Raw genomic sequence first — 22,322 nt, 5'->3', positions numbered from 1 at the left:
CATCAACGGCCACCGCAGAGGCCCTTCCAACGGGTACCGTAAACGGTTTACATATCTACACGGGTGGCTGACGGCGGCGTGAGTCAAACTCGGCGATTGGCCTCACCTTTCCATTCCCTACGACCATGAGACATAAATAGGATGAGGTTTCTTGTCTTCTCTTCTCATTTCCTGCCACTCTTCCTTCATCGCGGTCAACCTCCTCCTCCTCCTCTTCCAAAGCAGCCGATTGACTAATACGGCGTGGAAAACATCACTTGCCGCCCAATATGGCTTCGGACGAGGTCTTTGACCTCCTCGTCCTGACGGACGCCACTGCGTCCATGAGTAGCTACCTTCGGGCCCTCAATCAGTCTTTGCCCGAGATTCTTCGAGTATCCGCCCTAACAGACTGCTTCTCTCGTATTGGTGTCATGGCATACCGTGACTACTCGGCCGACATGGTGACCGAGTGGTCTGGCTGGTACGGCGATGGCGAAGATACCATCACACAGTCGAAGCTACTCTTCATGGCCAAGAGCATTCGCACCGACTCGGGACACCACAGTATAGACTGGCCCGAGGCTGCGAAGACCGGTCTCGCGCGTGCCTATAGCGTCATGAGGCCCGAAGCTACCACAATCATTGTTCTCTACGCAGACGCTCCGCCCCATACTCTCGGCATCGCCAGCAGAAACAGAGACACTGAAATCAAGAACTTGTCCAAGGCGGACTCATTCAACGGCGTTGGCAACCTATTCACCGATTGGGTCTCCGGAGCCAAGGCCCTCCAGGGCGAGAAGAAGGCCAAGGTCTTCTCTATTATACAGGGGGCCATCGCTGACACCCTGTCTCCGTTCCTGTTTCTATCCCATCTGACGGGCGGCGTATGTTTCAAGCTGGATATCGGGGATGCGAGTGTCACCACTGCTGATGCCATCTCCCAGCTGACCATCGGTATCCTCCTGTCATGGATGGGTGTCGGAAAGCTGGGAACCTCTGCTTCCGGAGAGCGGAAGTTTGCCAGACTGCTGCAGTACCGAGATACAGCAGCAATCCAGAGCAGTACCCATGAAGGTGACGGAGACACCACTGGCAAATACTTCCCAGTTAACCAATCAACAACTGCGGAGTATGTTGTTGAGGAGAACATCGAGTCCCGCGACCCTACTCTTAACGAGTTGCATACTGTAGTCGATGCCAGGAAGACCCCAGTCATGGATTTCTCGAAGAGATACACGGCCGATACAAACTACCAAGGATTCGTTGTCGACCAGCTCAAGTCACTCATCGATGCAGATGTTGCTGCTATTGCAGTGAACCCCATCTTCGGGACTCTTTGGCGTACCGTCTGCAATGACCGCGAAAACCCAGCCCGAGATGGTCTCATTCAGTCCTTCGGTTATGCAGTTGATCGCATCTCTGAGCCAGAGAAAAAGAGTCGGATGAAGACTTGGTTAGAAGGGTCATACGATTATGCCGCAGAGATCCTCGACATCGTCAGCCAGGTCCCCAACGAGGAGAGATACCCCTGCGTATTCTTGGACCCGACCGTATTTTTTACAAACGAGGGCAACGGCGAAGACGACAAGGCCAAAACCTCCGGCAAGCAGGGTGTCGCTGGTTTCACGCGTGACGAGCTGATGGAGATTGGTCGTTCCTGCGACTCTCGCATTCTCCGCAGGCTCGGTCGAGTGCTCACCCGACTTACCTATGTCCAGTCTGAGGACACCCTGCCTGCCCACATGAAAGGTGACGAGGAGGTCGTTCGGATTCCGATGGCACTTGCGGATGCGAAATACCAGCGCAAGTTCTGGAGAATACTCCTTCATCTTATTCTTCCTGGGACAATGCTGGCAGCCCGTCCCGGAGCGCTTCTAGCTGCACTGTCCCTGCGTATGGGCTTGAAACCCCTTACAGAAGCTGCCGACCAGGAACTCCTATTCTTCAGCAAGAAGTGGAACAACCTCGACATACCGGAAACTTGGAACGCAAGCTGCCTTTCATTGCTTCTCGACGCCGACAGAGACTACGAGAGGCGAGTCACAGAAGGCGTCACCCATCGCCACAGCCACGACGCCTGCATCTTGTCGGAGGGAGATCGTCAGCTGTTCAAGACGCTAGTCGACTACAAGCTACTTGAGCTCAACCTCAATACCACGCTCCAGGCCAAGCTTGGTTGGCATCCGGAGAAATCCAAAGTCGCGCTTGGGCCTGTCGTGATCTGCAAAAGCTGCAGCTTCCCTCGCTCAGTCACAATCATGGGGCGCGACGGTATCTGCGGTCTCTGTCCTCAGAAGTGCAGCTGCAATATCTGCCAGCCCTTTGAGGATGAAAAGCTAAGAAGTGAGACGAACGTGCGTGCTGATGATAACGAGAAGACGGAGGGTACATGGGTCGAGTGTTTCACGCCGACCTGTCGTGCCCAGTACGTTGTCTACAACCCAGACGCTCTGAACGTGCGTCCCAAGTGCTACTACTGCCGACACAGTAGCTCGGCAAATGCCCCCTGGGTTGAGTGCTCGCAGTGCCTTAACCGCATTATCTGGCCAAAGGCGTACCAACCTTCTGACTTCGATGCCGCCAGATTCAAATGTCCTGGCTGTGTAACGAACAGGGTCACTATGATTGACTACGAAACTTCTGCCAAAAGCTTGAGCGGAGAAAACGGCACATCATGGCTTCTTCGCAACGAAAACGGTGCCATCAAAGACCCTTTCAACGGCCGATCTCTCTTCCACACCATCTCAGCAGTCTCGGACCGACAGTCTTTAGCAGCCAATGTACAGGTTCTTCCAGCTGAAGCTGGACAGTCTACCCACCTGACTATTCGTGGCAAGGTGGTGCACAACCAAGCGCAGGTGTTCGAATCGCTTCGTTCCTGGGTCGAGTCTCGGAAAACAGAGGCCGGTGAATGCAGTTTGTGCTTCTCCAACATTCGAAAGACCGATTTGCGTCAGGCATGCGGCCGCTCAGGCTGTCATCAGACCATCTGCAATGGATGCTTGCAAGACTGGTATGGTCTCAACTCTCGGGGCAGGATTATCAACATCGCCGCTCTATCGTGCCCTTTCTGTCGCCGCCAGCCGACCCGCAAAACAGTATCCGCCTTAGGGCTGTCTCAGCTCGGAAACTTGGGCACTGCGGTGGAAGAATCCGGGTCGTGGATCTATGCTTGGTGCGATGACTGTGGCCTCGCTCGTCGCTTCGTCGAGAGGGTGTGCGCGGCTGGGGCGCCGCAAGAAGTGTTCAACTGGTGTTGCGATGAGTGCAAGGAGATGAAGGGCACGAAGCTGCAGATCAGACAATGCCCTGGCTGCGGCACCCTAACAGAGAAAATGGGTGGGTGCGACCACATTAGCTGCACCGTCCCTGGATGCGGCGCCCATTGGTGCTTCTTCTGTGGCGAGAACGTGGGACTCAACGACATCTATGATCACATGGACCGTGTGCATAATGGTTGGTGGAATGGCGAGGACGAAGATCGAGATGATATGTATTAAGTAAGGACAATAGTGTGGCAGATACCTAGTACTTATTGCGTAGACCACTGGTAACACCATAAGACTCAGACGGTACCTCTTTTCTCGCTATCATCGTTCCTGTTGTAGTCGCTGTTATCGTTCTCGTTGTCGTCGTCGTCGTCCATAGTCGTCGTCCATAGTCGTCGTCCATAGTCGTCGTTCATAGTAGTCTTCTATCGTCGTCTTCTATCGTCGTCGTCGTCCATAGTCGTCGTCCATAGTCGTCGTCCATAGTCGTCGTTCATAGTAGTCTTCTATCGTCGTCTTCTATCGTCGTCTTCTATCGTCGTCGTCCCTGGTAAAGTCACTAAATGTTAAAAAATGTAGCCGCCCAGATACATCAAAATTAGGCGGTCTCATAATCATAGATGCCCAAGTAATTAATTTATCGTACCTTGCTCCCATTGCTCTGCATTTTGATGGATTTGCCTTCTTGCAATTGATTCGCTTAATGTTTGACGCCAAGATTGCTCGGGTTACAGTAGTCGCACAGCGTCAGGAAATCAACCATTTGATGCTTGCCCATTTGGCCCGAAGACCGGGCGAGTTCTTCCGTTGACTCCTCACTTGACGAGAGGTCGCATTCAAAGGCCGCGATCATAACAGTCAACATTCAACACATTTCTCGTTTCTTGCTTTGCCGTCACTTCCTGTTCTCAATCTGCAGCAGACTTGTCTTTCACAATGTCACCATTGGTCGGTTTCTCAGACAATCAATTCCGCACACGCGGCGATCTCGTGCGGGCTGCCGCCGCCCTGATCGGCCCATTGGAGTTGTACAAGTCAACTGAGAAAGCACGAATCAAGCTCGCGACAAATACTGCTGCCGGGTTCGACGAGGTCTCGGCCCAGTTGGAGGGATTCGCCCGCCCGCTTTGGGTGGTTGCTAGCCTCCTCCGCGAACCCAGCTTCGACGCCAACAATGGCGTGGATCTCAGTTCTTGGACGACGGGACTAGTGGCAGGCACCGATCCTGGATCTGAGGAGTACTGGGGCAACGTGGGAGATATTGATCAACGGATGGTGGAGATGGAGTCCATCGCATTTACACTCTTGACCTCCCCCGACGCGTTCTTGGCATCATGCGACGGAGAGGCCAAGGGGAGATTGCGGACTTGGTTAGGCCAAATCAACGGCAAGAAGATGCCACAGAACAATTGGCGCTGGTTCCGTATCTTTGTCAACCTTGCTCTTGTCAAGACTCTTGGCGTTCAAATGGAAAGTGTGCGTCACTTCATGGAGGAAGACTTCGAGTTGCTAGATTCGTTCTACCTTGGCGAGGGTTGGTCTAGCGATGGGCTTTGGGGAGAGGAAAGGAAGCAAGCCGACTACTACTCTGGCAGCTTCGCCATCCAGTTTGCCCAACTCTTGTTTGTCAGGTTTGCTGTGGGTGATGAAGAGAGGGTAGAGAGGTACAAACAGCAGGCAAGGGAGTTCGCGTCGACTTATTGGAGATATTTCGATACCAATGGTAGGCTCTTTGTTCCAATACGGTACTCTAGACTGACTATGCATAGGAGCTGCGATACCTTTCGGCCGAAGTTTAACGTACAGATTCGCCTTTGCGGCTTTTTGGGCCGCTGCGGCAACGGCTGATGTCAGTTTGCCAGCTCCAATTGACAATGTCGGAGCTGTCAAAGGCTTGCTTCTTCGGCATCTCCGCTGGTGGGCCAAGCAACATGATATGTTCAATACAGACGGGACGCTAAGCATCGGCTTCGCATATCCTAACATGTACCTGAGCGAAGACTACAACTCGCCGCAGTCGGTGTACTGGTGTCTGAAAAGCTTCATAGTACTAGGACTCGACGAAGACCACCCCTTTTGGACAAGCGAGGAACTACCTCATCCACTTGACGGCGCACAGTGGAAAAGCAACAGGATACCGAATCATGAGGGTTTGAATCGTATCGAGGGGGTCTGGCCCCCTAGGCAGATCCTCTGCAGCACCCCTGAACACCACTTGTTCTTGTCTTCGGGGCAGATGACAACCAAGACGTTCAAAGCAAGGGAGGCCAAGTATGGCAAGTTTGCCTACTCTTCTGCCTTTGCATTCAGCGTGCCAACAGGGAACATGCTTACGCAGATAGCCCCTGACAGCACACTCTGCGCTAGCAACGACGATGGCGATAGCTGGAAGGTCCGGTGGGAACCCACTGATGTGCGTCTCGAGGCCACATCTATCATCAACAGAGACGAAGTGTCCTTTGAGGTACAATCTCTGGTCAGCACCTGGAAGCCTTGGAAGTATCTTGACTTGTGGATCGAGACGACCTTGGTGCCTGCCATGGAACACTTCCCAGGGTGGCACGTTCGGGTCCACAAGATCAATGTAGGATCCATGGCGGATACTCCTTCATGGATAGACAGCATCCAGCTTGTTGACGGAGGCTTTGCCATTGCCTCTCACACGACGAAGGGCAACTTCTTGCCAGAAGTAGCCTTTCAGGGGCTTGGGGGAGAAGACTTCACCCAACAAACTGACAGCGCCCTTGTTCTTTCGACGGCCGGTGCGAGCGGTATCGTGGACCTCCCGATGAAGTTCGATAGTGTCGGAGGCATCGTTGGCCAAGAAGGAGCATCGGGTGTTAAGAGCGAGGTCTTTGTACTAAAGGCTGACCCTAACACCAACTTGATCGCGCAAAGAACTTTCATTCCGGCTGTCAAGCACCGTATTAGCTTGCGTCAACATTTTTCTGCGGATCAGAAATCACTGCACCTTTCCTCTGGCATTTTTGCTTTCAGTTCTCAGGCCAACTTGGAAAATGTTGCTAGCAGGAACATTTGGCAAGAACGTCCTCGAGTGGAAATTGCACATGGCAAAATACGCATTCATGCTTCTTAGCGTTCACGCAGGATATTCGTTTTTGTAGAGTAACATTCTAGCTCCACATTGCGCAAGGGCAGCATGACCTCCCACCCTGCAATACAACAACCATTAGCACCCGCGATATTGCGATCGTTCTCGCGTGTTGACTTACACAAGGCAGACAGCAATGCACAAGGCTGAGCCAATTGCTCGGAACAGACGGCCCGTTGGATCCATGGGATGGGATGAAAGTTTCTACAAGTATTCTTCCTATAGAATAGTGACAGAGTTGACATTTCATAAACCTTACAGCGTCACTGCGTGCCTTTCAAGGTTTGCCAAGTTCCGAAGAGCCGTACTCCAAATTCCGGGGCCGTGGAAGGCCTCACACATACTCCGTCTTGCCCGTCCCAGCCTGGCAACGTTTATCATTTGTATCGCTGCGCTGAACCCAGTGACGCCCTTTTCCGTCCAAACTTGAAGACGCTGTAAATCTGATTTCTGTAATGGGCATCCAAATCCAGCTGCGAACCGCTCCGCCTCGCTGTGAAACCGTGAACTGTCTCCAAATATCGTGAAGAGACGAACTGCAAAAGAAATAGCAAAACTTAGATTACGACAGGCATGGCGTGCGCCATGTGTTCTATCTGTAACTCGTAGCTTCCCACTCCGATGACCTCTATGGGCCACATGATGAGCTCCGCCCACGCCGTGCCCATAAGCTGTTCCGAGATGATGGACAACAGAGCTCGGGCCCAGCCGTTCAGAAACCAACAGAACGGTTCTGCCATGTTGATAATGACGCAATAGTGAGCCAAGACGACGAGAGCTGCGGGATGCCGGCGCCGCAACATGTCGAGGTAGTCGCTTGACATGAGTACGGGCCACAAGAATACCGCGCGAAACTCAACTGGGGCAGACATGGCGTTCATGGTGGAAACCTTGGCAATAGCTTCACTCAAGGCTATTACCGCGTTATTGATGGTGTACTTGCCCTCGGTAGAGGTCTCCATGGCACCGATCTCGGCTAACCGGGTGCTGAGCCGGGGAAGCCGCTCAAAGAGGGGCTGAAGCGACGGTTCCGGCGTCTGAGGCTCGCCGGGGCCGCGGATGAAGATTTCGCGCAGCGGACCCTTGCGCAGATCGTCGTCTGAAGCGCGCAGAATCACGCTCATGCCGTCTGTCAGGGTGAAGATGTCGAGCATGCTGTCGATGGGTGAGAAGGTTGGGTTGTACTTCTCATAGCTGGGGTAGGTGGCGAAGGCGCTTAGCGTCAGGAAGATGGAAGACGCGAAGAGGGCGTGGCAGTTTGTGGAGGAGATTGTGCCGAGCAAAGTTCCTCTCATGCCGTTGATGGCGTCATTCTGGTGCTGGGCAGCCTGCATAAGGTAGGCATGGCGGCAGTCTGGTTGGAGGTATGCCAGATGGTAGGCTGAGAAGGCAAGGAGTTGGTGAAGCAGAAAGGGGTAAGAGAGCGCCTCTCTTGGCACATCATACTGGAGCGTCTTCTGCGCCTGGGAGGAGTGTGAGAAGGTTCGATACGACACCGAAGTGTAATGGTGCATAAGCTCGAGATCTGAGATCCAGCCGCTGGCCGTCTCTGTCTTGTTCAGGTCGGTTAGGAAGCGTGAAAAGTAAGGGAACGGGTCCGACTGCGAAGACGGAGAAGTCTGCCCTCCTGGACTCGACGCGCCATGGTGGCCACCGAGTGATCCGGCTGCGGACTGTGGCGAAAGAGACGCGGGCGACTGCGCGCTTGGCCTCCGCCTAATCGTTGCCGACCCCTATCCACCCCCGCCGCTGTCAGATCCGAGAACGAGATACCTCAACACCAAAGAGTTTCGATTCTTGGGGAAACAGAACCTACCCGTGATCCCGATCGCCTCGCCCGATGCCCTACCGCCGGCGCTTGTGCCGACACCTGAGACGAGCCGCTTGTTGACGCTCCCGCGTTTTCTAGTAGACTGCAAGGCAGCCCGTGGCGCACACAGGCACTGCATGGCCTGTTTTCGTCACACTACGTCAGGAGGATCGCGCATTAGTCTCACATCTCAACATCGAGTGTCGGCTTCTAAGTGGCACCAGGGGCTTCAGGGGAATTTGGGAGGTTGCATCGACCTACTTTGACTCTTCTCTCCTTGCATCTCAAGCACCCATTTCGAGATTTCCTGTACCCCAAACGCTTCATGGTGAGATCGTATGCGGCTCTTCTTTGCTAAGACTTCACTGCCGAGAGGGCAACATTGAGAATGATTAATGATATCCGAAAACGACAACGAGGACGAGGTTGAGGACAAGGTCCAGTTAATAAGGACGAGCTGGTGGGGGTGGTCTGGTGTCTTGGTCGGAGTATGTGTGCTCTGTATATACGCCGGCCACCTCCAAAGATAGCCAAGACGAGGGTGTTGTTGTGTTGAGCCTTGTCGAACACTGTTGCTCGCCGACTAAACAAAGCTAAGACGGATGGGGAAGTCAACGGGTACGCCCAGGCTTCGTCTGATCTTGCAGTAGGCAGTCAGGCACAAATACCTCAGTACTTGACGCATTTACTGACAGGTCAAGGGCACTATTCTTAAGATACGGATAGAACATGCGCGGGAATGCCAAGCCCTGAGTCTGCCATTCGAACAACTTAACCATCGACAATTTCATCACCCCGCCGGACGGGGGTCCGGAAGGCTAGCCATGAAGCTTGGAGGGAAGAGGGCTCGAGATGGGAAGGGAAAAAATTGGAGAAGTGAAGCTTACTAGGTTCCTTGGTATTCCCAGCCGGCGACGGTGATTAGGGGTGACGGTGTCAGCGACGCGGAAACTGAGTCGCGCCAAGACCGTCCCCTCTCCGTCGTACGGGCGGAGATGCCGCACCCCTACCTCTCTACGGCAGGCCTGAATACCTTAACGAGCATGTATGACGGCCGATGCTCCCTGATCAGTGATGTGATTGGGGGGGGGTCCCCCGCCGCCGCACGCACACGCACACTCACACGCTCCGCGTCCGCGGGAGGAGCGGCCAGGAGCGGTAAAGGGTCGTCTGGCTAAGCCTTTCAAGTACGTGCGTCATGTGGGGGAGCCCTTACGGTCGTCTCTACTGTAGGTAGTGTATCTGCAGCAGCATGCGCTCCAAACTCCAACGTGGTTCCCGCTGGCGCATTGACAGCCTTGCATGGACAGGCTGAATATAGAACCAGTGAAACGGCTTCTGGTCGACGTTGCGGCCGCGGCAAATGAGATGAAGAAGAGACAGACCAGCTGTTGAGACTAAAGAGGAAAACCAGGGCGCGAATTTGCCAAGACATTTCGTCAGAGTTGGTGTATCTGGTAGAAAGGCTTTTTTGATGAAATACCCTCTCACGATTGTTAGGCCAAACCTGTGTCGTTTAATCCTGCGTCCATCGCCAAGACCAGGCTCAGCCCAGCAGGTAGCAGCTAAGCCTCAGTATTGCGTCGCCGTGCCCAGATCGTCCGCCGATGTTCCCGCCCACCTCCTCTGCTGAATAGAGTTTCTTGGAAGAGATGGGGGTTTCCTGAGTTAAGCCTCGATCCGGAGACTGCCAGCCAATTTGAATTGACAGGGAAATATCGGCCTACGGCAAAGTCTTGGCGCTCCCAAGACTCCAAGAGACGGCACACGCGCAGACCAGCACCACAAGCACGACCAGCCACACACCACCCGCGCCCGTGGATTCCGTGGTGAAGAGCGTCCGGGCGCTCCGCGGGCCCTCTGGGGTCAATCCCCGGTCAATCCCCGGCCGAGAAGATTTTGACTCGGCGCAGAGATACTGGCCAATGATGAGGCGATCCGAAAACGACACTGCCTCCACGCCTTTAACCGGGGTTCTGTATCTGATTACTACAATATGCTGACACGGAGCAGGACTTTACGGCGGTAGACACGGGGAGAAGCGTCTGCCAGCCCCGAGGGCCAATCACAAAGAGCGGCTTTCTGGTTATTCCAGTTAGAGGGGCATCGTGTCTAGTCGTAACCCTGCCTAGCACGGCGTCTTGGTTGTCGTAATTTCAAGTATTTGAGTATTTTACGGATGTTCGGCGCACTGACAGCTGTCACTCTATTCAACGGCGCTAGCAGCATAACGGTTGAGATTTAGTCTCGCAGGAATTCGTACACAAGTCATGTATTGAGTGCTTATGCAATCACTCGCGCGCCTTCAAGCACTCCCCACAGGGCTGAGCATGATGGGAAAGTTGAATGTCATGAACATAAGCAGGCATCGGAACACGGCTCGTTTATCGTTTATCGGTTATCGGTTATCCGTTCTCGTTTTCTCTTTCGTATGTCGTAGAAAACACCACTCGTTTCTGCGTCTGACTGGAGAGGCTGAGCAGAGATAGCTTCAATTCTGGCAGACTTAGTGTGGTTGACAAGAGGGATTGGTTCCGGGCGTTCCAGCAGTAGAACTATTACCTGGTGAAGAGAGTGCTTAAAGCCAGAGGTCTGCATTGGTACAACAATCAATTGCATTTAGTATCAACACAAAACGAAACTCAGCCATTGATTTAATAAAATAAGTTGACGACCGTTTTTCGACAAGTTAGAGCCACAAGTCTCGAGAACTCCGTCCCGCAACAAAGAAACAACAATGGCGAACGATTACTACCGCTATGACCCCTCCTTGCCTGCGGCGATTATCTTTGCCGTTTGCTTCGGACTTTCTGCAGCCGGCCACGCATTTCAGCTTGTCAAAACCAGAACCTGGTATTTCATACCATTCTTAATTGGTTGCATCGGTATGGGCATGTGCTCTTTCTCGTCAGTTAGCGAAACTAACAGGCCACAGTTGAGGTTGTAGGATATGCCGGCCGAGCGATCAACGCAACTGAGACACCGAACTGGACAAAGGGGCCCTACATTATTCAAGCTTTGCTCTTGCTGTTGGGGCCTCCGTTCTACGCCGCATCGATCTATATGGTGTTTGGGAGACTAGTCATCTTGCTGGATGCTGAGAAACATTCTCTCATTCGGAGAAAGTGGCTCACGAAATTCTTTTTGCTTGGAGACATTTTGTCTATTTTTGGCCAGGCAATCGGTAGGTCATGGCCCGCTCAGAGCATTTGAGTCAACAGTAGCTAACGTGTCTCAGGTGGTGGGCAACTTGCCGGTGCAGACACCCAAAAGAAGAAGGATCTGGGCCAAACGATTATCATCGTTGGACTTGGCATCCAAATCTTATTTTTCGGCTTCTTCATGATTGTTACGATTCTTTTTCATCTTCGAATCAACCGCGACCCCACCCCGACTAGTCTTGTGGTTAAGACCCCTTGGCGACGCCTCCTCCAAGTGCTCTACGTTGCGAGCTTTCTTATTCTGGTTCGCTCAGTCTTCCGAGTTATTGAGTATGTCATGGGCGAAGACGGGGAATTACAGTCCAAGGAAGTATACATCTACATTTTCGACGCACTGTTGATGCTTGCTGTGTCAGCAGCATTCAATTATTTCCACCCTTCACGAATTATCAGCAACTCTGCGGCAACCCGTTTCACCATTTCAGACCCAGAGGATCAAGTCAATAATTACCCGATGACTTCAACAAGCAACTTCGACGGGTCTCGGTCAGCGGCATCCAGCTATCTCCGGCAGAAGTAGGAAGGGTTTGATGACTACATTGCTGCGCTAATCCGCTCACCCCAATCCTGGATAACAGGCTTTGCTTTTCTGCTTCCAACAGCTGTTTCGATTGATTCGTTTGGTTGACTGTTTCTCTCTTCGACTCAACTCCAGAATAGATGATTCCCAGTTAGAATTGCCCGCTTAATTCATGAATTTGTCTCGTTTTCTGAATCCAAGGTCTTGGCAAAGCCAATATGCAGATAGCAAAACACCTTCAACCCCGCACTCGTCGTGGCTGGTGATAACAGAAAGATTGGATGAAATGCTCGAACGGGCTTCCGGTCGCCCCCACGACGGGATGTGCAGATGATCATCAGGCTGACAGCCTGTAAACTCAGTCCGCCGGGACATTGAAAGTGCCCGAGAATGCAGCTGGCCGGCTTGGCATGTCAAAACGTCTCGGAGAAGCTCACTGAAGGTGACGGCGGCCGAGCCTCATGGCGCGAAACATCAAGGTCGCTGTGCCAAGAATCACCAGAGCCTCAGGAAAGCACAAGTGACGCCCGGCTTGCCTCACAGGGATCGACGGTTGATCAGGTTCCCTCAGATATAGACCTCATATGCTCATAGCTCCCAAAGGGTCTTGGCTGCCAGGTTGAACTCGCTTTGGATGGCAGGGTATTGACGTGCCGTACGCCGCGTGCCGAGAACTCAGCTGCCCAAAGGTCCGCGTCCGAGCTCCCCAGCACCGCGGCGTGCCGTGGATACCAAGGATGAACCCAAATGTCGATGCTATACACAAGCGACATGTGCTATTGCTCAGAATCAAACGCCAAGACTTGATGGTCTCTTTCACATCTCGTCGGCGCTTCTGGTGCAGCTTTCTCAGTCTCATGACGCAGATATTAATAGCGGCTTCTGTGAGGGCATTCGGAACGGGCCGTTAAGCTTTCTAGGTGAAACCACATGATGGGGTGGACCCTGCAGTGACTGTGCACGCTTGAACAGCCAAGACCCAAGGCAACTTAGCCAGTTACGATGGTGCCCATTAGCTCATGTGGCCGGGCACTTTCGACAAGCAGACGAACCACCCTGGCGGGATGAGGAGGAGGGGACACAAAGTATGAACGTATTTGGCTCTTTTACGCGCACATGATTTCCGAACCGTCGGAACCGACTGCAACGGAGCTCGGGCTCTGCATGTTGCCATGCTGCTGTGATCGACGGCACCCCTCCAGCTTTCCCTTGCCTCCGTGCCCCCCGGACAGCTGGGATGATGGTGTCAAAACGTGGCGCAAGGCAGACACTTGGGCCAAGGACCCCAAGCTTCTTTTCCCAATCAGCCTTGAGCTGGCAACAGCGTGGCAGAGGAGACAGCGCCAAGACCCCTATCTATCTAATTTTATACCCCAAATGTTTGATTTCCCCGCAACTGCTCGAGTAAGATTAAAAGAGTCTCGCCTGCTCATCACATGAAGTTATTCACCGCCGATTGCTACATCGCGAGGTCTTGGCATCGTCTTCTTGACTCTTGGCTTGGCGCCGTCCTACCCGATGAGCGGAGTGGCTGGTATCTTTTCCTTTCTTGGCACTTGCAAGACTCAAGACCTTTTTTGCCTTCAAATTTTGATTTCATCAACAAGGCCAAGGGTTATCACCCTTGCTTTCTAGTGCGCGTTTCGATACCGGTGCAGAGTTGATGCCAAGCCCAGCTCGACTTGGCCGCGACGCCGCCATTATCTATCACAACCCGGCCCAGGTCGCGGAGGTCCCCAAAGGAGGAATGCAGATCCGTACCATGTCTATCACGACTTTCTTGGCACTCATCAATTGACTGATGTCGTTAGCACGAGGCAGACCGGCAACTCTGGTCATGAGGTGTCGCCCTCGGGTGGCGATGGCACTGAACATGTGAATGGCAACTTGGTGACCACACTCGCGCCCATGTCGACGACGCGAAGCACGATGTCGATCATCACGACGATATCAACTGGCGCAACTCATCAGCGACGGGTAGGTAGATCATCGCTGGGTTGAAAGAGGCAAGCCACGTCGAAGATGACGAGTATGTGGTGCTATCGCCGCTTGCCAAGAAGTCATTTGACTTCAGCAACTAGAATCAGGCCATTCTTCCAGGCAGTCATGTTGCCAAGAAGAAGATAATGGTCGCTGAGTCGTTCGCCAAGCCGCTTTGAAGATATTGTAGCTACTTCTCTTTACGTCTCATCTACTTGTTCCAAGATCTAGGAATAGTCTGCTGGAATGAGGTTCGCACCATGACTGCTTCCCAGTCAGGACTAGAGTCTCCAGTGTTATTTGATAAATTATTTCCATGTCGTGACGCGAGCTACTGGGTCAACGATGATCTAGTTGTTGAGAGAATTCTTCTGAAGTCACGGGAATGAACAACTTGAGGACTCAGTCTGAACACCACTACAACTCGTTACCTATTCAAGTAATTCCGGTCTCGGGGCTGTAGGGCTAGGTGACCATAGGCAACGTCACTTGGGAAAGAGCACATTGGTGATTCGTGACTTGACTTTACCCGATTTCTTCTCATGGGCTGATGTATTACCCGGGCTCGATGCTTTATCGTGATATTTCACGGCCAGCATGGTAGATCTCTTGGCGATCTACAGTCTGTTCATGAATCTGCTGTCAAGCACGGCGTAAGTAGCGGCTCTTGAGTGTTCGGAAACCATCCGCACCCTCCGTCGGAACAATGCGCCACGTCTCTGTAGACGCGCGTGTAACTGTGGGCTCCGTCGACAGGAATACACCTTGCTGCAGAGTTCGCAGCCTCCTAGGGCTGAATTAAACTACGTTTACTTGGTGACCTAGTGCTTCCAAAGAGTCTTCGTTCTCGTTATCGTTCTCGTGGTTATGATGTTCGTGGGCCGTGGCTGATGGTGGCGCGTGCTTGAAGTCACTCTCACCAGACCTTCGATTCTCAACGTGTGTATTCATCAACGCGACAATAGGGAGAGGAGGAGAAAATGTATAATTCAAAGCAACATGAATCATGGTTTGCCCGCCTGAATGATACAAGTATTATCTAGTCGATAGGTGCCAAAGGAGTCGCCCATGACGCCCAAAATCTTTGATAACTAAAATTAACTAGCTAGGAGTTCACGTAGCTTCCAAGCTGTTACCTTTGAATTGAGGTGTGAAGTCAGGGTAAGTATTCTTCCTATTTGACCAAATTCCATTTGGCTGAGGCGTCTTCGAGTACGTGAGATAGTCTAGTTAGTAAGGTAGTGTAAACGAGTAAAGTTATCGTCGATTTCCTGGATTGAGACACAGGTCGTAATCCAGGTGTTGTGTAATGACATGAACATACTGAATAAGCTTGGCACAATTCTTTTGCGATTGGACTTGCCCTGAAATCAGGGAATCAACCTAAATATTTGTAGCTTCGAAACGGTGCATACACGAAGTATGAAGTATGTCTACCTATGTACAAGAATAAAATAGTTCATCAACGAGTTCCCAAATTGTCGTGTTCCTGTTATCCACGTTACATCCCTCATCATTTGTAACTTCTCACTTGGAGAAGGTAGCCTTGATCACCTGGATTCTGTTATTGTTGGTGAAAGACATGGTCAAAGTCTTTCCAGAATCGTCAAGGTAGGGGTGAGCAACGCCAGCATAGACCAGGCCGTTGTCAATAGGCTGAGCCTGGAAGATCTGTACATCGGGAGTCCACGGGCCCTCAGGGCTAGGGGCTGTTCTCAAGAAGACAGCGCCGCCGCCAATGCCTGATACAGAATTAGTCAATCGAAACTCAAACCCCATATATGTCGATGAGAATACTAACCGAGGTGAACCATGATGTAGCACTGGTAGAACTGGTTCCAGACAACCTGGCCCTGGCCAGTGCCCCAAAGAACGGCAGTCTCAGACGTGAAAGTGGTCAAGCGGTCCGACTTCCAGCCCTGCTGGCGGCCCCACCAGTACTGGTACTTGGTCAAGTCGAAGGCGTCACTGGCCTTGACGCGGACCATGTAGACGTAGCTGCCGTCGACCCAGCCGGTCTTGGTCGTCGGGGGACCGCCCCAGGCGTAAATATACTCGGAGCGGGGGTCGCGGAAGGCCATGATGTCGCCATATCGCGGGTTGGTGTTGGCCGGCCACCAGAAGCCCTGATCGCCGAAGCGCTTGGTCACGGTTGGAGTGCCGTTGATGACGTCGACCTTGGCGATGCCAGCGCCCACGAGCCCGTTGGAGTTTTGGTTCTAGAAGGGGTGTTACTTTTTGACTTTCTTTACATGCGATCAATGAGATGACAACTAACAACAAGGTAGAACACCGCGCCGGTTTTAGTGGCAGCATTCACCTCGACCAAACTGGTCCCGCCAAACCCAGTGTCTTGCTTCTCACCCCAGGAGGCGTTAAAGGGAACGAACTGGTTTTGGCGCCCGTTGCTTCCCAGGTTCAAGTCGTGCACAAGCAGCGGGTTGTTCGTGGTCGCCGACACGGCGTCGCGGACCATGCCGTGGAACCCGGAGGTGTCCTTGGCGGGGTCCGTCACGCCGGCATCGCACCAGAGCGTGTCGCCCCAGACGGCGTAGTACTTGCCGGCGATGGCGCCCGTGAAGCCGAGATCGCGGTGGGAGCAGCTGTTGTCGGCGGTCTGGAAGCCCAGGTAGTCGACCTTGGGGTTGGCGATGGGGTTCGTCCCGACGGGCTGGGTGTTGTCGGGCATCCTGCGCGAGACGGGGTTTGCGTTGGCGAAGTTGCTGCACGTGTCGGTGCCGGCTAGCAGCGCCGCGGCGAGGGGTAGAAGACGTGCCGTGTGGGGACGCATGGCGATCTCGATTCTGGTCTTGTTGGGGTTGCAACCTCGGCCTGAGGGGTATAACGTGATTGTCGATAAGGAGGGGACGAGAATGGCTTCTCGGTGTGACTCGGTGTGATGATGAAAGAACGGGATGCCGGATTCAATCTGGCTGGTGAAAAGACTGTCTGCAGTTGGAATGTAAAAGAGTGAAGTTATCGCAAGAATGAATGCTGATGATGCGCGAGCGCCTGGTTGAGGGAGCAAGACATGATTAAAAGCTTGGCCCTGCCGCACTTATGTACTCGATTGCGTAGTGCAAGGTGGCCGTGATGCCATGTTGTCAATCTCCCGACTTGATGGCAGGATGTGGGCGATGGATGACAGGGCCAGATGGTGTGGCAGGCCGGGACACCTCACGGACGGGACGGGCTGCAGATCCAGAACGCCGGACGGTGCGCCACGGCGCTGTGGGGCGGGTTCGGGACCGAAGGCGGGCTGAGAGTGAATAGAGGAGCAGGGCCAGAGCTTCCTTGGGCTGGCGAAGGACGGGTGTGGCGTCGTGATTGCGACACAGAGCTAGCATGCCGGTAATTTTGGTGCCTTGTGGGAATTATGTGGCGTCCATGCAATAGTCATCGTTAGGATTGATCCTGTAGTAATGAGTTGCGGAGTTAAGTCGTGGTCGATGACGAAGTCGCGATGTTCTGCAATAGCCGGTGAAGACAGGAGTTGAGTTTGCTGCACGTTGGAAGAGGTCGATACTTGGGTACTTGATGTTATGATCGATTTCATCTAGGGCAGCTTAGGTAGAACAACATCATTTTGAGTTGCGAACGTCCCGGACGCGTATGGTCACAAATGAAAATTCATTGAACATGGGCAACCCAACATCAGTAGTCTGAAGGTGGATGAACTAACAGCTCCGCGGGTTTTCATCTTGTTTCCCATGATGAATAATGGAATTCTGCTATCTGAACCATAGTTACGCAATAATCGGATTCCTCGTACACTGCATGAGAGCATAACCAGCCACCTGCCCCTAACACCGCGGGCGCCCGTTCGGGGACCGCAGACCGAACGAACGAACCATGTACCATCCAGGCTCTAGAAAGCCACATGCCTCTCCCCAAGACGCCTATTGGCCAACCCCTGGGTATGTTTGCCAAGTCGGGAAGCTCGTTGTGCGGGGCAAAACGGCATCGGCAGTGGGGGCCTCATCTCCAACCGGCGAGCTTCCCCTCATCGCCGTCCAGTTGGAATCCCCATCCGGAGTGCACTTCCGCCTTGAGCATCCCGGCCTGCTTGCTTTTCATGGCCAGGAACGCGCTCTTTTTAAAATTCAACGTTATTTAATCCCGCGGTCGCCTGTTCAGGACCTTGTCCACGACGACGGCCAACATCGTCATGTTGCGTCCCACGTGCGCCGACTTGGCCCGGCTGTTTGGTACGCCCCTCCGGCGCCTCCGTTGCCATGACCATGATGGAAGCCTCTGCGGTCCTTCCGGGTTTCTCTTGGATGTCTCCCGATGCAACGCTGCCAGAACATAAAAAAGCACTGTCCCAGACCTCGAGAACTTTGCTCTTCATTCTGCTCCCCAGCTGAAGTGTCTGCCTTGCCAATACCACCCAAACTTACCATGGCACCGGTGATCTCGTCCCTGGCCGTTGCGGCGGCCGCCCTCCGTAAGCTCCGGTGCCCTCACCCATCCTTTCCGGCCGAAACCCTAACATCCATGAAGTCCTGCTCCCCCTGACATCCGCCGCCCCCAATGACACCTTCACCCGCAACGGCCTCACCTGGTCCCGCGGCCTCCGCATGAACCAGATCCAGGTCGTCGGCACGCACAACTCGTACCACCGCGAGTCCCCGCTGGAGGAGCGCGACACCCAGAGGACCATCCTCCCCGACACCCAGAACTACTGGTACTCCCACCCGGCCCTCGACATCCAGGCGCAGTACCAGTCCATCCGCAACTTCGAGCTTGACATCTTTGCCGATCCCGAGGGCGGGCATTATGCTTCCCACCTTATCCGCGAGCTGGCGAATCTTTCCACCACCCCGGACCCGGACCTGCAGCAGCCCGGCATCAAGGTGCTCCACGTCGCTGACGCCGACTACCACACCACCTGCAAGACCTTCGTGGGATGCTTGCAGGTTGTCAAGAAATGGAGCCAGGCGCATCCCGACCACGTCCCCATCCCCTTCATGATCGAGTTCAAGACCGCCGAGGAGGCCTATGCTGCTGAGGGTGGCGCCGCGCCGATCCCGTGGAACAACACCGAGCTCCTCCAGGGCCTGGACGACGAGATCCGCAGCGTCTTCGCGGCCGACGAGCTCGTCACGCCCGACGACATCCGCCGCGGCAACCTGACGCTGGAGCAGTCCGTCCTGCAGCACGGCTGGCCCGATCTCGAGAGCGCTCGCGGCCGCGTCTTGTTCCTGATGGACAACGGGCCCGTCCACCCCGTCCGCGACGCCTACACCCTTGGCAAGCCCAACCTTGAGGGCCGCGTGCTCTTCACCAACTCCGCCCCGGGCCAGTCCGACTGCTCGTTCCAAAAGGTGAGTAGTGTCTTTCGTGTGTGTGCATGTGGAATTCGACCCGCTGACCGTTTCCAGCTCAACGACCCGACTGGAGCCGAGCAGGCGAACATCCAGGCGCAGGTCAAGGCCGGCTACTGGGTCCGCACACGCGCCGACGTCCCTCTCGACACGCTCCTGTCCAACGACACCACCAGCATGCGCGACCAGGCCTTCACCAGCGGCGCGCAGGTTGTGTCGACCGACTTCCAGGCCTACGGCATGAGCTCCCGCTGGGGCGTCGACTACGCTGCCCGTCTTGACAATGGGCTGGCCGCGCGCTGCAACCCGGTAACCGCCGGTACAGGATGCGAGGATGCGAAGCTTGAGCCTGCGGAGTACATTCACAACTAAACGTGATCATGTTTATGACGATATTGTACATATGTTGGGATTGTGAATAGTAATGATAATATAATGAGGATAACCGACCCCTGAAACCCGACACCTTTCCATGTCACTGGGATGTGTGCGAAGCAGACGTCCATACGGTCAGCCCTCATGGGATATTGAGATACCGAATGACCCCCCAACCATTTGAAGTATGTAACAAGAACTCTACACGTATCCCTTGGCCAGCGATTCCTGTGTTCACCTCACGGCCACGCTTTGCGACACCTGGATCCCATGCCTATACGCCTTCCGAGACCAGTTTTTGCAAATACAATCCCCCAGATTTACGCCGCCAACGAACTCCAAAATGCAGCATTTACGTCCTTCGGCCGGATCCCGGGTGACCTGCCCAAGCAGACAGATCGAGAGCCAAGTTCTGTGCGACGTGTTAGTGTTTTTGTCTTCTCAGCGGCCCGACATGCGGAATCACTTACCATGTACAAGCATCCCCACGTTGATGGTGACCGTCCGCCTGGCTGACGCCGGCGTCGGCACCTGGCTGGGTGTAGAAGCACCTAGACCAAATAGATCCCCACCGAGAGTCGGGTCCAGACTCATCGGGTTTTCCATCGACATTGTCGACGGGGCCCCCTGGGCGGTTGTGCCCATGAAATCCAGCGTTGGCGTGCCGGTTGCCTCGAGATTCACGGGCTGGCCCGTCGATTGCGACTGCGAATTATCGCCAAAGGGGGCCGCCATGTTGAAGTTACTCTCAGCCATCGTCGTTGCAATGTAGTTGTCAACAAGCGGGTTGAAATTCCTCTCTGCGATGGCCTCATCCGTAAAGTCGGCAGGGTTGATCTCAGCCGTGACGAAATCAGCTGCCGGCGGAATGACGACGCCCCTCTGCCGCAGCGACCACTCGACCTCGTCCGCGTCGTAAAAGTCGCCGTCGAACCCCGGCACAGACATGCGCAGCTTGTGGTCGACCCTCGCGTCGCGGATCTCCTCCGTCTGCGCGTTCCACGGACCGATGCCGTACATTGAGTCAATCTTCTGCCTCTCGGGCTCCAGCGACCCCTGGTTCCCGACCTGCGTCTGCGTCGTGCGCAACGACTTGTCGTGCCTCGGCAAGTCGCTCGCGTCCATCTCATTGCGCATCTCGTCAAAGAAGGTCCCGCCGCCGCCGAGGTGCAGGAACGGGAACCTCCAGTTGAAGAGCGTCTCGCGCTGGTTCACACTGAGCCGGTTAGCCAGCCTCTCGACGATCTTCTCGCGGGGCTCGAACAGCATGCAGAAGCCGAAGACGGAGGCGATGCGGTTCGGCGGCGGGTTGGGCATGCGCATCAGGACGTACGCGCGCTCCAGCGTCGACCGCTGCAGCCGCCGCCCGAACGTCCGCTCCTGGTATGCGTACGAGCTCGGCGCCGAGAGGAGAGAGTAAGGAGACTCGGAGAAGGAGAGGGGTTGGCCCGACGAGTCTAGGAGGCCCGCCGTGTCGAGGCCGCTACCCTCGAGGGACATACCGAATGGGAAGCTTGCATTGTCCGGCGTCGGCTCCGTCACGATCTCGTAGCCCAGCGGTGCCTGGGAGGCGATGGTGCGGGCTTCGAGGGCTTGGCTGTTGTGCGCCCAGGAGGTTGTGTGGACGGCGGTTAGAGCGTGAGAATGATGATGAGGATGATGGGCCACAGAGGTGTGGTCAACCATGTATCCCCCGTAAAGGACTTGGTCGGGCTGGGTCTCTGGCCGGGCCCTGTCTGGCGAAGGCGACTTTTCGCTGGGCTTGTCGGGGTTGCTGTTCGGGCTTGACCTTTGTCCTTCGGACTCATGGTCTGGAGCGGTAGCCATGTCGACGTCTTTTCCGCCGTCTTCGCTGGTTCTCCGTGCCAACGAGTAGAACTTTTCAGTCGTCGCCTGGAGTTGCTTGCCGAACTCGGGTGCGGTGTCCAGCATGCCCTTGCCGACAGCGAAGTCGTACAGCTTCATGAAGGCCTTGCTCATCTCCTCGTTGTTGCTCCTGAGCTGGTCTACCTTCTTTTCCAGAGTCTGGATTGCCGTCTCCTTGCGATTCCGATAAGCCCTTTGGGCCAGGCGGATCTGGGTGCGACGGCGCTAGGCGAGGGTTAGACCATGATATCCAAATACATTCGACCCATAAACTCGGGGGAACTCATTCATAATCCAGTAAAAACAGCACATTGCGTCTCGCAGCAGCACCATACTTACATCCTTTGCTGTTTCGTCATTGGTATCAAGTCTTGGTCTGCCTCGCGACCGCTTCTTCTCCTCCTCCTCCTGCTCGCAGGTGTCGACAGCCTGCGTCTTGGTCCGCTTCCTTGACTTGCCGGAGTCCTCTCCGGCTACCCGAGACCTCCCAGCCGGGGGCAAACTCCGCGGTGCGTGGAACCCTGGCACGCCATCGTCGAAGGACTCGGCATTTAGTATTGACAATTCCGGGTTCTGCATGAATGATATCGGGTAGCCACCTGGGAACTGAAGAACGCCGTTTTGGCGGTGGTGGTGAGGATGAGGATGAGGATGATGATGGGGGTGAGGGTGAGGATGGAAGAAGTCGCTGTCGTCGCCGGCGTGGATGAACGGAGCGGCGGCGGGTCCTGCAGGGCCCGGCGCTGGGAAACCAACAAAGGGCGGCGGCTGGGGCTGAGGGATGTGTGTGTGTGCAGTCACTGAGCCCTGGAGCTGGATCGGGACTAGATCGCTGGCGTTAGGGGTGAAGTTGGGGTCTG

At 54.5% G+C, this 22,322-nt stretch overlaps 6 protein-coding genes across 6 annotated transcripts; 3 read left to right on the top strand and 3 right to left on the bottom strand.

Moving 5' to 3' along the window:
* Positions 1-269: 269 nt before the first annotated feature.
* COL26b_007269 (uncharacterized protein) lies at positions 270-3,482 on the top strand (the record flags this gene model as incomplete). Its single annotated transcript, XM_053180067.1, has 1 exon — positions 270-3,482. The coding sequence occupies one exon, from the start codon at positions 270-272 to the stop codon at positions 3,480-3,482; it is 3,213 nt and encodes a 1,070-aa protein (XP_053035987.1).
* A 705-nt stretch (positions 3,483-4,187) lies between these two features.
* Positions 4,188-6,348, top strand: COL26b_007268 (uncharacterized protein; the record flags this gene model as incomplete). Its single annotated transcript, XM_053180066.1, has 2 exons — positions 4,188-4,974; positions 5,021-6,348. The coding sequence occupies 2 exons, from the start codon at positions 4,188-4,190 to the stop codon at positions 6,346-6,348; spliced, it is 2,115 nt and encodes a 704-aa protein (XP_053035986.1).
* Positions 6,349-6,920: 572 nt separating this feature from the next.
* COL26b_007267 (uncharacterized protein) lies at positions 6,921-8,312 on the bottom strand (the record flags this gene model as incomplete). Its single annotated transcript, XM_053180065.1, has 2 exons — positions 6,921-8,029; positions 8,180-8,312. The coding sequence occupies 2 exons, from the start codon at positions 8,310-8,312 to the stop codon at positions 6,921-6,923; spliced, it is 1,242 nt and encodes a 413-aa protein (XP_053035985.1).
* Positions 8,313-15,421: 7,109 nt separating this feature from the next.
* On the bottom strand, positions 15,422-16,685 carry COL26b_007266 (uncharacterized protein; the record flags this gene model as incomplete). Its single annotated transcript, XM_053180064.1, has 3 exons — positions 15,422-15,636; positions 15,696-16,113; positions 16,173-16,685. The coding sequence occupies 3 exons, from the start codon at positions 16,683-16,685 to the stop codon at positions 15,422-15,424; spliced, it is 1,146 nt and encodes a 381-aa protein (XP_053035984.1).
* A 1,610-nt stretch (positions 16,686-18,295) lies between these two features.
* Positions 18,296-19,593, top strand: COL26b_007265 (uncharacterized protein; the record flags this gene model as incomplete). Its single annotated transcript, XM_053180063.1, has 3 exons — positions 18,296-18,341; positions 18,398-19,221; positions 19,279-19,593. The coding sequence occupies 3 exons, from the start codon at positions 18,296-18,298 to the stop codon at positions 19,591-19,593; spliced, it is 1,185 nt and encodes a 394-aa protein (XP_053035983.1).
* A 355-nt stretch (positions 19,594-19,948) lies between these two features.
* On the bottom strand, positions 19,949-22,041 carry COL26b_007264 (uncharacterized protein; the record flags this gene model as incomplete). The annotated part of the gene is made up of 3 exons (XM_053180062.1): positions 19,949-20,008; positions 20,086-21,687; positions 21,802-22,041. 3 exons carry the CDS (start codon positions 22,039-22,041, stop codon positions 19,949-19,951), a joined length of 1,902 nt encoding a protein of 633 aa, XP_053035982.1.
* Between the last annotated feature and the right edge of the window lie 281 nt (positions 22,042-22,322).

Source organism: Colletotrichum chrysophilum (assembly GCF_026319265.1).
Source record: "Colletotrichum chrysophilum strain AFK26 chromosome Unknown scaffold_58, whole genome shotgun sequence".
Lineage (NCBI taxonomy): Eukaryota > Fungi > Ascomycota > Sordariomycetes > Glomerellales > Glomerellaceae > Colletotrichum > Colletotrichum chrysophilum.
This window is presented reverse-complemented; position numbering and strand designations above follow the sequence as displayed.